Source organism: Heterocephalus glaber, unplaced genomic scaffold, assembly GCF_053883595.1.
Source record: "Heterocephalus glaber isolate CG9 unplaced genomic scaffold, H.glaber_assembly_v1.0 deba00001532, whole genome shotgun sequence".
In the NCBI taxonomy this organism is placed as follows: Eukaryota; Metazoa; Chordata; class Mammalia; order Rodentia; family Bathyergidae; genus Heterocephalus; species Heterocephalus glaber.
Window position 1 is genome coordinate 6,608,800 of NW_028258330.1, and position 13,428 is coordinate 6,622,227.

General features: G+C 41.8%; 1 protein-coding gene across 14 annotated transcripts in view; it reads left to right on the forward strand.

Moving 5' to 3' along the window:
• Positions 1 to 2,552: 2,552 nt before the first annotated feature.
• The window catches only part of LOC101707293 (kinesin-like protein KIF16B), a 333,418-nt gene continuing 322,542 nt past the window's right edge, over positions 2,553 to 13,428 (forward strand). For all 14 annotated transcript variants that reach the window (XR_015442054.1, XM_087189045.1, XM_021255092.2 and 11 more), the window contains exon 1: positions 2,553 to 2,776. Coding sequence is in view for 13 of the 14 variants with exons in the window: in XM_087189045.1 (XP_087045171.1) it covers positions 2,730 to 2,776 (47 nt within the window). In the remaining variant the exon portion in view is untranslated. The remainder of the gene's footprint in view (positions 2,777 to 13,428) is intronic.

Here is a 13,428-nt window from a genome sequence, read left to right on the forward strand (position 1 = left end):
TTAGTTACAACCAGCCCCGGGGATTGATCGAGGTTGTAAGTCACGGGTTCCCTGTAGTACTTATATTACATAAGTTCTAGTGACAGTCTAATAGCTAACACAATTGCAAAGTAGTAAGAGTGTAATAACAATTTGATAGCACATCACCAATTCTACTTTGTCCCTAAAATAACAGTGATTTCTGGAGGCATCAATGTCTCAAGTTTTACTAATATATTTTACTAATATATTTACTAATATATTTTAATTAGGAGCAATTGAAGATTTTTTTTTCCTCATACATGTTCTTGGACCATATGATAAGATTTACTACTTCAATGTCTCTTGGGAATACTCAAGTGCTTCCAGTGGTGAGCACCCCCTCCCATGCTGACCCTGGGCTTGGTCATGTGATTTTGTTTGGTCAACTGCACATAAGCAAATGTGATTATCCCAACAGCAGCCCCTGCATTCTGGGAGGCTGAGGTGGGAGGATTGCAAGTTACAGCCCAGTCTGGGCAATTTTGCGACTTAGGGAGACCCTGTCTCAAACTAAGATGTTTAAAAATATAAAAAGGGTGGTGGTGGTGATGAGAATGCAGCTCAGAGTGAAGGATTTGGGTTCAGTCCTTAATACTGTGCAAAACAAAACAAAGCAAAATAAAACTAAACCAAACCCCAATAAAACCTACAGAGGCTTGTGCTCTGGCTATTTTGCCATAGGAGGAAATATATCCAATATTTTTGAAGATGAGAGTACCAGCTTTTCATCACCCCAGCTCAACTCAACCCCAGTCATATAAACTAGGTAAGATCAGCAACCTACAAAATCGTGAGAAATAATGAACAGTTTTTGTTTTAAGCTGCTAAATTTGGAGCCATTCATTATCTGCTATTTATTGCTGCATGATATGGAACCTTGAATGCTACCCACTGGACTTTTGGGGCCTGGGGTTTAGAGCCCCATGTCTGTTTTCCATTATTAGCTTTTCAAAACCCCCACACAGTTTGCTTAGAGGTCATTTAACCCTTGCTATTCAAAGTGTGGGTCATGGATGGGCAGCATGCACATCCCCTGGAGATGGCTTCACCCCAGGCCTATTGAATCACGTTCTGCAGTTTTACAAGATCCCCAGGTGATTCCTATAGCAATCAAGTTTGCAAAGCACATTAAAGTATGCACGTTAAAGTTTGAGACCAGGAGCAAGCCTCTCACAATCCTTTTCAGAAACTTTTCATTCTCCAAAAAGAAATATTTTCTGAGTTCTTGCACTCCCAGATCCACGGAGCGACAGAGCCTATTCAGAAGTGTTCTGCGAACTGAGTGACACCTGTGTCTGGCTGTTTGCAGCTGCTTTTAGGGCGTGTCGGGATCCCACCTGGAGAGAGGGAAGGCCTTGAGGTTTGTCCCTATGCAGCTCCCATACAAGGTGAGCTCCGCCCTCTCCCCAGGCCTCCCAATGCAGCACAGGCTCCCTCCGGAGTTCGCAAATCAGCCTGCTGCTACTGCGCCTGCTCGACCTGTCACCCGCTCCGGAAATCCGCGCTCCGAGTTTTCCCGTCGCCCATTGGTGGAATCTGCACCCAGCTCAGTGTTAGCCACGTGGGCAAGCGAAGCAGATCCTGTGTTTCCAGGCCGGCCATAGGGTTCTAGGGTTGGTGATGAAATAATGATTCCTGGTCTGAGCTGGCTAAGCGCTTGCAGTTTTAGCATCTCAATGCATGAACTAAGCCCACTGAATTGTCCCCAGTTTGCAGATGAGACAGATGTTTAGAGGCGTAGACTCGGGTACCCTGGCATCTGCCTGCCCCCTGATTGGCTTCTCCAGGCGCTGGCCAGGTCCTATGTGACAGCTGGAAGGGGGGGTCCTAGGGCTGGGCTGCCCGGAAGGGAAGGCCGGAGAAAGTCTGAGCTGAAGCCGCTCACAGTCGTTCATGTGACCTTAACTCTGGCTTACAGGTTGATTCCTGGGCAGTGTGGAAGAATGCATGCATACTGCTTGAATTTACATTCTGCAGCAAGGAAGCCAGGCTCACCTACACTGGGGACCCTAACTCCCTTGTGATTAACCCGAAATTGCAAATTTAACAAGAACGCAAACAGTCCCACTAAGATCTGACTTTAGCTAATGTAACAACATTCCCACTTGAGTTTATAACATTCAATACCCATTGTTTTCTTAGTGCGCTCAATTGAGAAGCACACGCTTGGAACTTCTTACTTTAGCGGAGAAGACCCAAGTAGAGTTCGCTACAAAACAAACTGTGATCATCTCGGAGCCTCGGCTGGTTCGTCTGTAAAATCAATGAGCTTATAATTCACGCACAGCGGGATAAAGCCAGCGATTCTCTCCTTTCTGGTTTTCAGGGAGATGAGGCTCGGTTTAGCCTTCCTGCAATTAGCGCACCCGGGTGCCTTCCCTGAACTTGGGGTGTAGCCCGCTTGGCTGAGTTGCTGACTTGGCCAACCGGGGTTGGCCCTGGCTCCGCCCTCCGTCCGCCCGGCCCCTCTTTCCGCCCGCCAGGTCACCACAAAAGCCCGGAGCCTGGTTTAAGTGGACTGGAACCGATTTGCGCATGCCTAGTGACCTGGCAGGTGGGGCCGCCTCGCGACTCCAGGTCGGGCAGTAGCCGAGGGGCGGGGGCAGAGGGAAGTAAGTGGGCGGGGGCCGCCGGCCGGACGCCAGAGTCGCGGCGGTTGCTGGGTGCTGGCCTGGTTCGGGCCCGCGCGGCCCTGGGCGGAATGAACTATGGCATCTGTCAAGGTGGCCGTGAGAGTTCGGCCCATGAATCGCAGGTGAGTGGGGCCGCGCGCCCCCCACCCTCGCCGCTGCCCACCCGGAAAGGCGGGCTCAGCTGCTCACGGAGGCCGGTGGACTTCAGTGTCTGGGGCGAGCTCTTGGCCCAGCTGGCCCACGCTGTGTCCTCTGGGGGCCTGCAGGACTTACTGCTTTGCTGTTCCTGTCACGCAGCCCTGGAGGAGACCCGGGGAACAGAGTTCAGGAGTCCTGGGAGAAGATCCCATAACTGTCCCATCCCAGCAACTTTATGTTTGTTTGGCCCCTTCTTTAAAAATCATCCAGGAGTCACATCCGTGAAGATGTAAAATACTTGGGACACGGGAAGGGAGATGCCACCAGCTGTCAGGCACACTCCTCTCCAGGGCCAACTCAGAAGTTCCTTAACTACTAACCCTGTTACTTTAAAATCTCTTAAAGATGATTTGCAGTTCTGAATGTTGACCCTAACTTCTAATCCATGACTTAATTCTTAACTTTTGGTTAAAGGGGAAATGGGGGAAACCTGAACCAAGTTTTGACTCCTAGAGAAAAAGTCAAGGACGCCATACACGTGTTTGAAATAGTGCTGATGTTGAGAGGGGAAGCGCTGTGAGCACATTTAAAATCTAATCTTGTGTTTCTACAAAGTAATGCTTTTCAGAAGGGTTCCTTCCACTCTTCGCTCGCTGAAAAATAATCTGTGCTTCCTTTTCAGTGACCTCTGTACAACCTGTTTAGAAAGAAGCTTTGGAAAAGTTACTTTTTAAATTGGTTTAACTTTATAAAGAATGAAATGGCTCGAATTGGTGCATTTCACACAAAGCCGTTTGTTTTTATTGACTTCTTAGCGAATCATTGGACATTGGACTTAGCATATGGCCTTTCCTCTTTAGTCACACTGTCAATTTGTAGAGGTCAACAACAGCTGACTAGGGCATCTGAAGAGCATAAAATCACGGTGTTTACAGGACTTTATATGACACATCAGAATCTGTATGTCTTGTCGAGGAGGGAGGCATTTTTCTGATTTGTAACCATTGAAAGCAAGTGGTTTTAGAAATCTGTTTTGTGTGATTTTCAGGTTACTTCTAAAGGGGTTTAAGGACTTTTAAAAAAATCTCTTAAGTTATTTGTGTTTATTTGTACACTCAGTCATTCAAGGTAAATAGACCTCAAAATCATTTCGATAATTCAAAAAGATTATTTTCATTATGGATTTACATGTATAAGAAGTTCTTTTTCTTCTTTGGAATAATTTGGGCACATACTAAAGAATATATTGAATAACTTTAGAAATCATTTATTAAGCACCTACCAAGGGCAAAAGCATTGTACTGGATGCTGTCTGGAGGGGATCGTGAATGGGGTCTGGTGTAAAAGTGTCCTCTTGGAGTCCACTGTCTGGTGAGGGAGGTGTTTTATGCTGACAGGACACTTCATGAAACTGGACTTATGGGCGGATCCTGTGAGTTCATGCCTTTCCTGTACAGGCCCTGAGCCCAGGTTCGTGGAGGGGTGGCAGGCAACAAATACAAAGCCCATGAGCTTTGAGCAGGTAAATTGATGTCACCTGGAAGCCAGGTCTGCCAGAAGCAAGGAACCAGCCCCTTACTTCCTTGTCCTCCATTCTTAGTGCCCTTGCCCTCCATTCTTAGTGCCCTTGCTGAAAGGATTCAGTCAGGAGACATAGGCTGTGCAGAGAGATCGGTGGGGTTTATTGTAAAGTGGATAAGCTGAGCATTGTGCCTTCAAGCAGAAGGCGGGCACTGAGTGTGAGTTTAAATCTACTTTTATGCACATAAAAGTTAACTCCTGTGGTTCATAGAACTAGGATAGTTAGGATGCTTATCAACATTTTACTTAAAAGTTACTTTGGAATTGCAAAATGTCATCCTGTCCTTTATAGATGGTCTGCGGGCTTTAATCATGTAAAGAATTTAAGAAAAAAAATTTAAGAAAGATAAGTTGTTAATTCAAGCCAGGTCCCAGCCCAGGGCAGGAGGGTCTTGAAAGAACACTTCCTTTCCTGATATCATTGGGCTGTTGGCCATGGTAGCCAGGACTGCAGTGTGCCTTGTTCTGAAGTTAGATGGGCAGGTGGACAGGTAACAAAGGGACTGTGCACAATGTGTAGCATTAAAATGTCATTGTGCTCTGCGGGATCACTTTGGGTCTGAGACCTAAGAAATGATTATAATGTATTATAAATGTATTTGTCTCTTTACTCAACTGACAATGCATGCTCTTTGGGGACCCCCCCCATTTGTCCCTCACGCCCACTAATGGTGGCATCAGGATTGGGGCAAGAGGTCAAGAAGGAGTGGTCTGAGCCAGAGGTGGGAATGGGGAGGTGGGCTAGATACATCAAGAGTTGCCATCAGAATTGATGCGACTTGGCAGCTCATTGGATAGGGAGAAGGAGAAAAGGGAAGTGTGCAGAGTCACTAAGTGATGGTTGATGCTTAGAGAGGTGGACTGGTTAGGGAGAGTAGAAGGTAAGCTTGGTGCATTCTCTCTCGGATATGTAGTGTCGCATGAGGCGTAGTAAGAGTCAAGTAAATATTAACTGAACATCAATTTCTGTCGAAACAGACACTCCAGATTGGTCAGGGAAGCATAAAGGGTTAAAACCTCTAAAACATTCATATTGGAAAAATTGATAGTAGCTATCAAGATTAGAAATTAAACCCTTTAGTCTGGCAATTTCTTTCTAAGAATTTATGACATGGATTATATTCCTACCTACTAAGATATAAGTGTAAAAATAATTAATTGTAACAAAAAATTGTTAATGACCAGAATATAAAGATATGGAGAATTTGTTAAAATTATGACCTAAGTCATTTGATGGACTCCTATACAGTATTTAGAGTGTGTTAATCTTAAGAATTGAGAAAAACAAGATACCCACACATATACTTACATAGTACAGTGGACTACAGTTGTGTGTATGTGTGTTAAAAAATGGATGCACATGAAGAGCTACATTTATATAGAATGATCTGTATGGAACAATCTATAGGAACTGTTCCCCTTGTGTGGAACACAAGTGATTCCCACCAAGATTTGATGATTTTTTTTTACTATCTTATGGCTTGTGTGGTAGTTGTGTGAACTTGTGTGAAGTTGTGAACCAGATGCAATCTGTGTTGGTGATGCCTATACAAATTGTATTACATAGGCCAAATAACAGATACCTTTATTGAGAGTTTCTAAGAGCACCATGTACAGAATCTACTCTTTGTAACAATTTTAGCAGGTAGAGACTTACTATGTCATTTTACAGAATGGACGCATAGTACCTTGTCCGTTTGGGTGGCTATAACAAAATTCCATAAACTGGGTGGCTTGAAAATAACAAAGACTTACTTCTTATGGTTCCAGAGGCTGGCAAGGCCAAGATGAAGATGCTAGCAGATTGTCAGGTGAGGGCACCTTGTCACTGGGTCCTCACAGCATCCAATGGGTCATCTCCCTGGGGCCTCTTTTATCAAGGTGAAGGTGATGATCTCAGGAGGACTCAGCCTTCATGACCTAGTCACTTCCTGGGAACCCCCAGCCCTTAATACCATCACACTGTTAGGTTTCAACATTCAGATTTTAGGGGGGCACCAACATTCAAACCATAGCACATAGTTAACTTGTCCAAAATCACAGTTGGGCTTCTTAAAATGAGTAAGAATCATTAGCAGAAGCAATATTGTTGGCAGTTTTTATCAGTAGAAGTTTTTTTTTTTATTAAATTCTTTTATTGGTACATTGTAGGTATACAACACAATTACATTTCTCATTGGGAATTGTACGTTTACATAATGCATCTTGGTTCTTATTTTTTCCCCATTCCTAGCCCTCCCTTCACCCCCTCCACCCTTCCCTATTTACAAAGACTTTATTTCCATTTTTTCCATTTCTCATCATTTTTCCTTTCCCTTCTTTCCTTTCCCCTGCCCCTCCCACTACCCCTACCCCTTTGGACCTTTTCTTCCTATTTTACATTATCGATTATTCATTCTAATCATTGGCACATTTTAGGTATACAATATAATGACATTCATCATTGGAAATTTGCACCTTTACATAGTCTCTCTTGGTTCTTATTTTTCACCCTTGCCCAGCCCTCCCTTCAACCCCTCCATTCCTCCCTATTTACAAAGATTTTGTTCCTATTTTTCCATTTTCTCATATTAATCCCATTCCCTTCTAGCCTTTCCCCTAGCCCTCCCACTTCCTTCCCCTTTGCCCCTTTTCTTCCTATTTCACATTACCTATTATACATTTAGTCCATGTTTACACTTTCAGTTTCTCACACCAGAGAAACTATTTGGTATTTATTCATGTGTGTCCTATTTATTTCACTTAAGAGTATTGCCTCAATGTGCAACCACTAAGCTATAAATGTCTCTAATTTCTCATTTTTTTATGGCTGAGTAATACTCCATTTTATAAAAAAACCACATTTTCTTTATCCAGTCTCCAGTTGATGGGCATTTGGGCTGTTTCCAAGTTTTAGCTATTACAAACTGTGCTGCTATGAACATGGGTGTACATATATCACTGTGGTATGATTCTTTTAATTCTTTGAGGAAGATCCCCAACAGTGGAATAGCAAGGTCAAATGGGACTTCCAGTCCAAGTTCTTTGAGGTATCTCCATACTGATTTCCACAGTGGTTGCACCAGTCTACGCTCCCACCAGCAGTTGAGCATGGTTCCTCTTTCCCCACAGCCCGGCCAGCATTTGTTATTGGTTGATTTCATGATAGCAGCCATTCTTTCTGGAGTGAAGTGGAATCTCAGCGTTGTTTTCATTTGCATCTCTCAAATGACCAGTGATGTTGAACATTTTTTTCATGTATTTATTTGCTATTTCTACTTCTTTGTCTGAGAAATGTCTGTTCATTTCAGATGCCCATTTTTGGATTGCGTCTTTAAATTTGGGATGTCTGATCTTTTTAAGTTCTTTATAGATTCGAGATAGTAGACCTTTGTCTGAGGAAGAGCAGGTGAAGATTTTTTCCCACATTGTGGGTTGTCTCTTCACACTGCTGGTGGTTTCTCTTGCTGTGCAGAAGCCTTTTAATAAGAAGAGATCCCACTTGTTGATTGTTTGTGCTAGTTCATGGGCAACTGAAGTTTTGTTCATAAAATCTTTTCCTACACCGATGTCTTCAAGGGTTCTACCTAACCTCTGTTCCAACTGGTTCAGAGTTTCTATTTTAATATTTAGATCTTTAATCCATTTTGATTTTAGTTTAGTGCATGGTGAGAGATACAGGTCTAGTTCTAATCTTTGGCAAGTTGAAGCCCAATTTTTCCAGCACCATTTATTAAAGAGGCTATCTTTCCTCCAGTGAGGGTATTTGGCTCCTTTATCAAAGATAAGATGGCTGAGTGTGTCTGGTGTTGTTTCTGCATCTTCTAATCTGTTCCACTGGTCCTCAAGTCTGTTTCTTTGCCAGTACCATGCTGTTTTTATCACAGTAGCTTTGTAGTAGAGTTGCAGGTTGGGGATTGTGATACCCCCTGCTATGTCTCTGTTACCTAGAATTACTTTTGCTATTCTGGGTCTCTTGTTGTTCCAAATAAATTTTTGGATTGTTTTCTCAAGGTCCATGAAGTATGCTGCTGGGATCTCAATTGGAATTGCATTAAATCTATCTAGCAGTTTTGGAAGTATGTCCATTTTCACTATATTAATCCTTCCTACCCAGGAGCAGGAGATGTCTGTCCATTTTCTGATATCATCTTCAATCTCTCTTTTCAGAGTGCCATAGTTTTCAGAGAAGAGGTCTTTGATTTCTTTCGTTAGGATGATTCCTAGGTATTTCAGTTTTTTGGATGCTATTGTGAAAGGAATTATTTGCCCTATTTCTCTCTCAGTGAGTCTGTCATTCGTGTAGAGGAAAGCTTTTGATTTTTTTGTGTTGACCTTGTGTCCAGCTACTTGACTGAATTTCATTATTAAGTCTAGAAGACTTTTGGTGGAGTTCTTGGGATCTTCTATGTAGAGTATCATGTCATCTGCAAATAATGACAGTTTGACTTCTTCATTACCTATCTTTATTCCTTTTATTTCTTTCTCTTGTCTAATTGCCGTAGCTAATGTTTCCAGAACTATATTGAACAAGAGTGGTGATAGTGGACATCCTTGTCTTGTTCCTGATTTGAGTGTGAAGGATTTCAGTTTTTGACCATTTAGTATGATATTGGCTGTTGGTTTTTCATAGATGGCTTCTATCAGTTTGAGGTAGAGACCATCTATTCCAATTTTTTGTAGGGTTTTTATCATAAATGCATGTGGGATTTTGTCAAATGTTTTTTCTGTGTTTATGGAAATAATCATATGGTTTTTGTCCTTGGCTCTATTGATAAAGTGTATTACATTGATTGATTTGCGTATATTGAACCATCGCTGCATCCCTGGGATGAATCCCACTTGATCAGGGTGTATGATCTTCTTGATGATCTTCTGCATTCTGTTTGCCATTATCTTATTAAGGATTTTTGCTTCTGTGTTCATTAGTGAGATTGGCCTATATAGTTCTCTTTTTCAGTTGGGTCTTTCTCAGCTTTGGGGATCAAGGTGATGCTTGCTTCCAGGAATGAATTTGGGAGTATTGGTTCCCTTTCAATTTCATTGAAGAGTTTAAACAGTAGTGGCAGCAGTTCCTCTCTAAATGTCTTGTAGAATTCAGCAGTGAAGCCATCAGGGCCTGGGCTTTTCTTAGTTGATAAGTTTTTAATTACATTTTCAATTTCATTGGTTGATATTGGGTTGTTCAGAATTTTTAGGTCTTCTTCATTTAACTTTGGTAATTCACATGTATCTAGGAATCTTTCCATTTCTTCTGTGTGTTCCATCATATTGATGTATAGGTTATGGAAGTAGGTATTGATGATCCTCTGGATTTCTGCTGGTTCTGTTGTGTTTTCACCCTTTTCATTCCTAATTGCATGGATTTGGGCCTTTTCTTTCCTTTTTCTGACAAGGTTGGCTTAAGGGTTTGTCAATTTTGTTGATTCTTTCAAAGAACCAACTCTTGGCTTCATTGACTTTTTGTATCGTTCTCTTAGTCTCCATTGCATTGATTTCTCCTCTGATCTTTATAATTTCCTCCCTTGTATGAACTTTGGGGTTGTCCTGTTCTTCTTTTTCTAGAAACTTGAGGTTCAGCCTCAGGTTGTTTAATTGGGCTCGTTCTGTTTTCCTAATATGCTTATTCACTGCTATGAATTTCCCTCATAAGACTACTTTCATTGTGTCCCGTAGATTCCAATATGTTGTATTGTCATTGCATTTATTCGAAGAACTGTCTGATTTCTTCAATTTCCTCTGTGTCCCATTGGTTATTCAGAAGTGTGTTGTTTAATTTCCACGTGTTTATGAAATTTTTTGAGTTTCTTTTGCTATGGATCTCCAATTTCATTGCACTATGGTCTGATAATATACAGGGGATAACTCCAATTCCTTTGCACTTACTTAAACATGTTCTGTGTGTGAGTATGTGGTCTATTTTGGAGAATGACCCATGTGCAGCTGAGAAGAATGTGTATTCTGATTTTGTGGGGTGGAAAGCTCTGTAAACATCTGTTAAGTTCATTTGTTCAAGAGTTTTATTGAGTTCTAGTATTTCATTACTTATTTTTAGTCTATGTAATCTATTTGTGATGGTGAGGTGTTGAGGTCCCCCACTACAATTGTATTAGTGCATATATGACTTTTCATGTCCGTTAGTATTTGTTTTATATAGTTGGGTGCACTAGTGTTTGGTGCATAGATATTTATGATTGTCATCTCTTCCTCTTGGATTGTTCCCTTTACAAGGATGTAGTGTCCTTCTTTGTCTCTCTTAATTAGTGTTGGTTTGAAATCTACTTGATCTGCAAAGAGGATAGCTACTCCTGCTTTTTTGGGGGTTCCTGTCGCATGGAATATTGTTTTCCACCCTTTAACTTTCAGTCTATGAGTTTCCTTTTGAATTAAGTGTGTTTCTTGTATGCAGCATATTGTTGGGTTTTGCTTCTTGACCCATTCTGCCAGTCTATTTCTTTTGATTGGTGAATTGAGACCATTAACATTGATGGTTATAACTGAAACGTATTGACTTGTCATTGCCATGACTTTTTCTTTTTGTTGGGTTCTCCCCCTTTACGTTGAATTTCTTGTCATGCCAGATGGGTTCATTCTGCTTTGCTTCCTGGGGTTGTGATCCTCAATGTCTGTTCCTAGGATATTGTGTAAAATTCTTTGGAGTGCTGGTTTGGTATTCACAAAGTTCCTAAGGTGCTCTTTATCGTGAAAGTATCTTATTTCTCCATCCATTTTGAAAGATAGTTTTGCAGGGTACATCAATCTGGGTTGGAGGCTGTTTTCTTTTAGGGTTTGGAATATGTCACTCCAAGCTCTTCTTGCCTTGATGGTTTGTGTTGAGAAGTCTGCTGTGATTCTGATGGGCTTTCCTTTGTATGTGATTTGTTTCTTTTCTCTGACTGCTTGGAGAACTTTTTTCTTCTGTTGTGTTTCTGGAATCTTAACAATTATATGCCCATGTGTAGATTTTTTTTGATCAAGGCTATTTGGAGTCCTATATGCCTCACTTATCTGTATGTCAGGCTCTTTTCTCTTGCTTGGAAAGTTTTCTGCCATTATTTCTGTGAAAAGATTTTTTTATGTCATCTCCACTTTCTCCTCTTTCTTCATTGAGCCCAATCAGTCTTATGTTATCCTTCTTTGCATCATCTATCAGCTGCTGGATTGATTTCTCATGTTCCCTTATAATTTTGAAGCAATTTCTCTTTTCCTGGTCACTAATTGCAATCTTATCTTCTATATCTGAAATTCTGTCCTCACATTGGCTCCTTCTGCTGTGCAGACTTTCAATGGAGTTTTTCATGTCCTGGAAATCTATTTCCATCTGTTTTATGGATTCCATTTGTTACTTAGGTTGGGATTCCATCAAGTTCCTGAGCTCCTCTCTAGATTTATTAATCATGTCTTGCACTAGGGGCACAATTTCTCCTGTTATGTGAGAAATTATTTCTGATTTCATTTTTTCCAGCTCCCCTTTTGTTGCCAGTTCAGTGGGTTCAGGTGGTTGAGTATCAAGAGTGTTCCATCTCATTTCCCTTTGGGGTTGCTGTAGGTGATCTGGAAGTCTGGTTTTGAGACTTATTTATATGTTTTCTCATTTCAACTGGGGCGGGGGGCTGTTAGCGCCTGCACAGATTACCTTCTCTGAGCTGGGAGAGGTGGGACAGGGTCCGGGAGCAGCGGTAGGGATGGTGACCCAAAAGCCCTTTCCTGTGGGCTGGGAGCAGCGGGAGGGATGGTGACTGGGAAGCCCCTTCCTCTGGACCAGGAGCAGTGGGACAGCGGCTCAGAATCCCCTACCTCTGGGCCGGGAGCAGCGGGACTCAGTACCTTGGTCTGGTGGTCTGGTGTCCTTTGCGTCTTTGTAGTGTGGAACCAGGTGGCTGCCTGTCTGCAGCCAGAAGTTTTAACAATTTATGTATTATTGTGCACTTTTTCTCTGATTTCTTTGTTCTTACACCTAGTTTTTAAAAACAAATTAGGTTCCCCCCCCCCTGTTTTTTTTTACGGTTCTAATTTGTTTTTTCCTCTGAAGAGATAACTGAATAGTAATTTGGTAACTAATTTGTCCATTTCTTGTTAGTCCCACTTCCTTGTTTTTTCATGGAAACACTAGATAATCCTTTAGGGCCGTCTGTCCCCCACATTGGCCTGCCCATACTGAGAGGGACAGGGCCTTAGGACACACCGCCGGGGTAAAGTTGTGGCTATCACTTATGACCTGAGTAAATTTGAGCAAGAGACTTAAGTTGTTCCAAGCTTCAGTTTTTATGTCTCTAAAATAGTGTAAATAATCACACATACCTTATAAATTGTTGTAAATAAAGCAAGATTGTTTTTCTAAATGGTTTTGACTTTGACAATGAACGATACACTTTAAATGCTAGCTTTGTAGATAAGTAAAAGGATTCATGAGGTGTTTACATTTAGTATATGCAGCTCTCTTATTTTCCATTCTGTCATATTCCATTGTTTCATCAAAAATGCTACTTTTAGATCATTAAATTGATTTCAGGGTGGACTAATGAGTTGAAGTTGGTTGTGTGAAAAACACAGTGTGGGGTTCAAATGAGAGAATTCATGAGGATTTGCATAGTGCCTGATACCCAGCAGGAGAACCATAAAGACTACTTCCTGTTAGGCTGGGGTTGTAGCTCAGTGTTAGAGTGCTCCCTACCATGTGCATGGCCCAGGGTTTATCTGTAGCACCACACACACACACACACACACACACACACACACGTGTGTGTGTGTGTGTTTGTGTGTAGAGAAAGGTAATTTGTTACTATTATTATTTTTGCAGTTTAATGATTGCAGCTTTATTCAGAAACAAGTATTAAAGTCTTTTACCCAATATTTACCAACTGTGCCAGCTATGGCTGTGCTTTACAAGGTCTTTCTTGTCTAAAGCAGATCCATCACATTCTGTCCCCTTTCTGCCTCCTGGGAGCTTTGCTGGGAGCATCTCTGGTGGTATTTAGCCTTCTGACTCTTAAGTGCAAAAGAAAAAAACCCTCAAAAATGCCGGTAGCATTTTGGCTGGGATCAACATCTATAGGGGATAAAGACACCCCTTTCA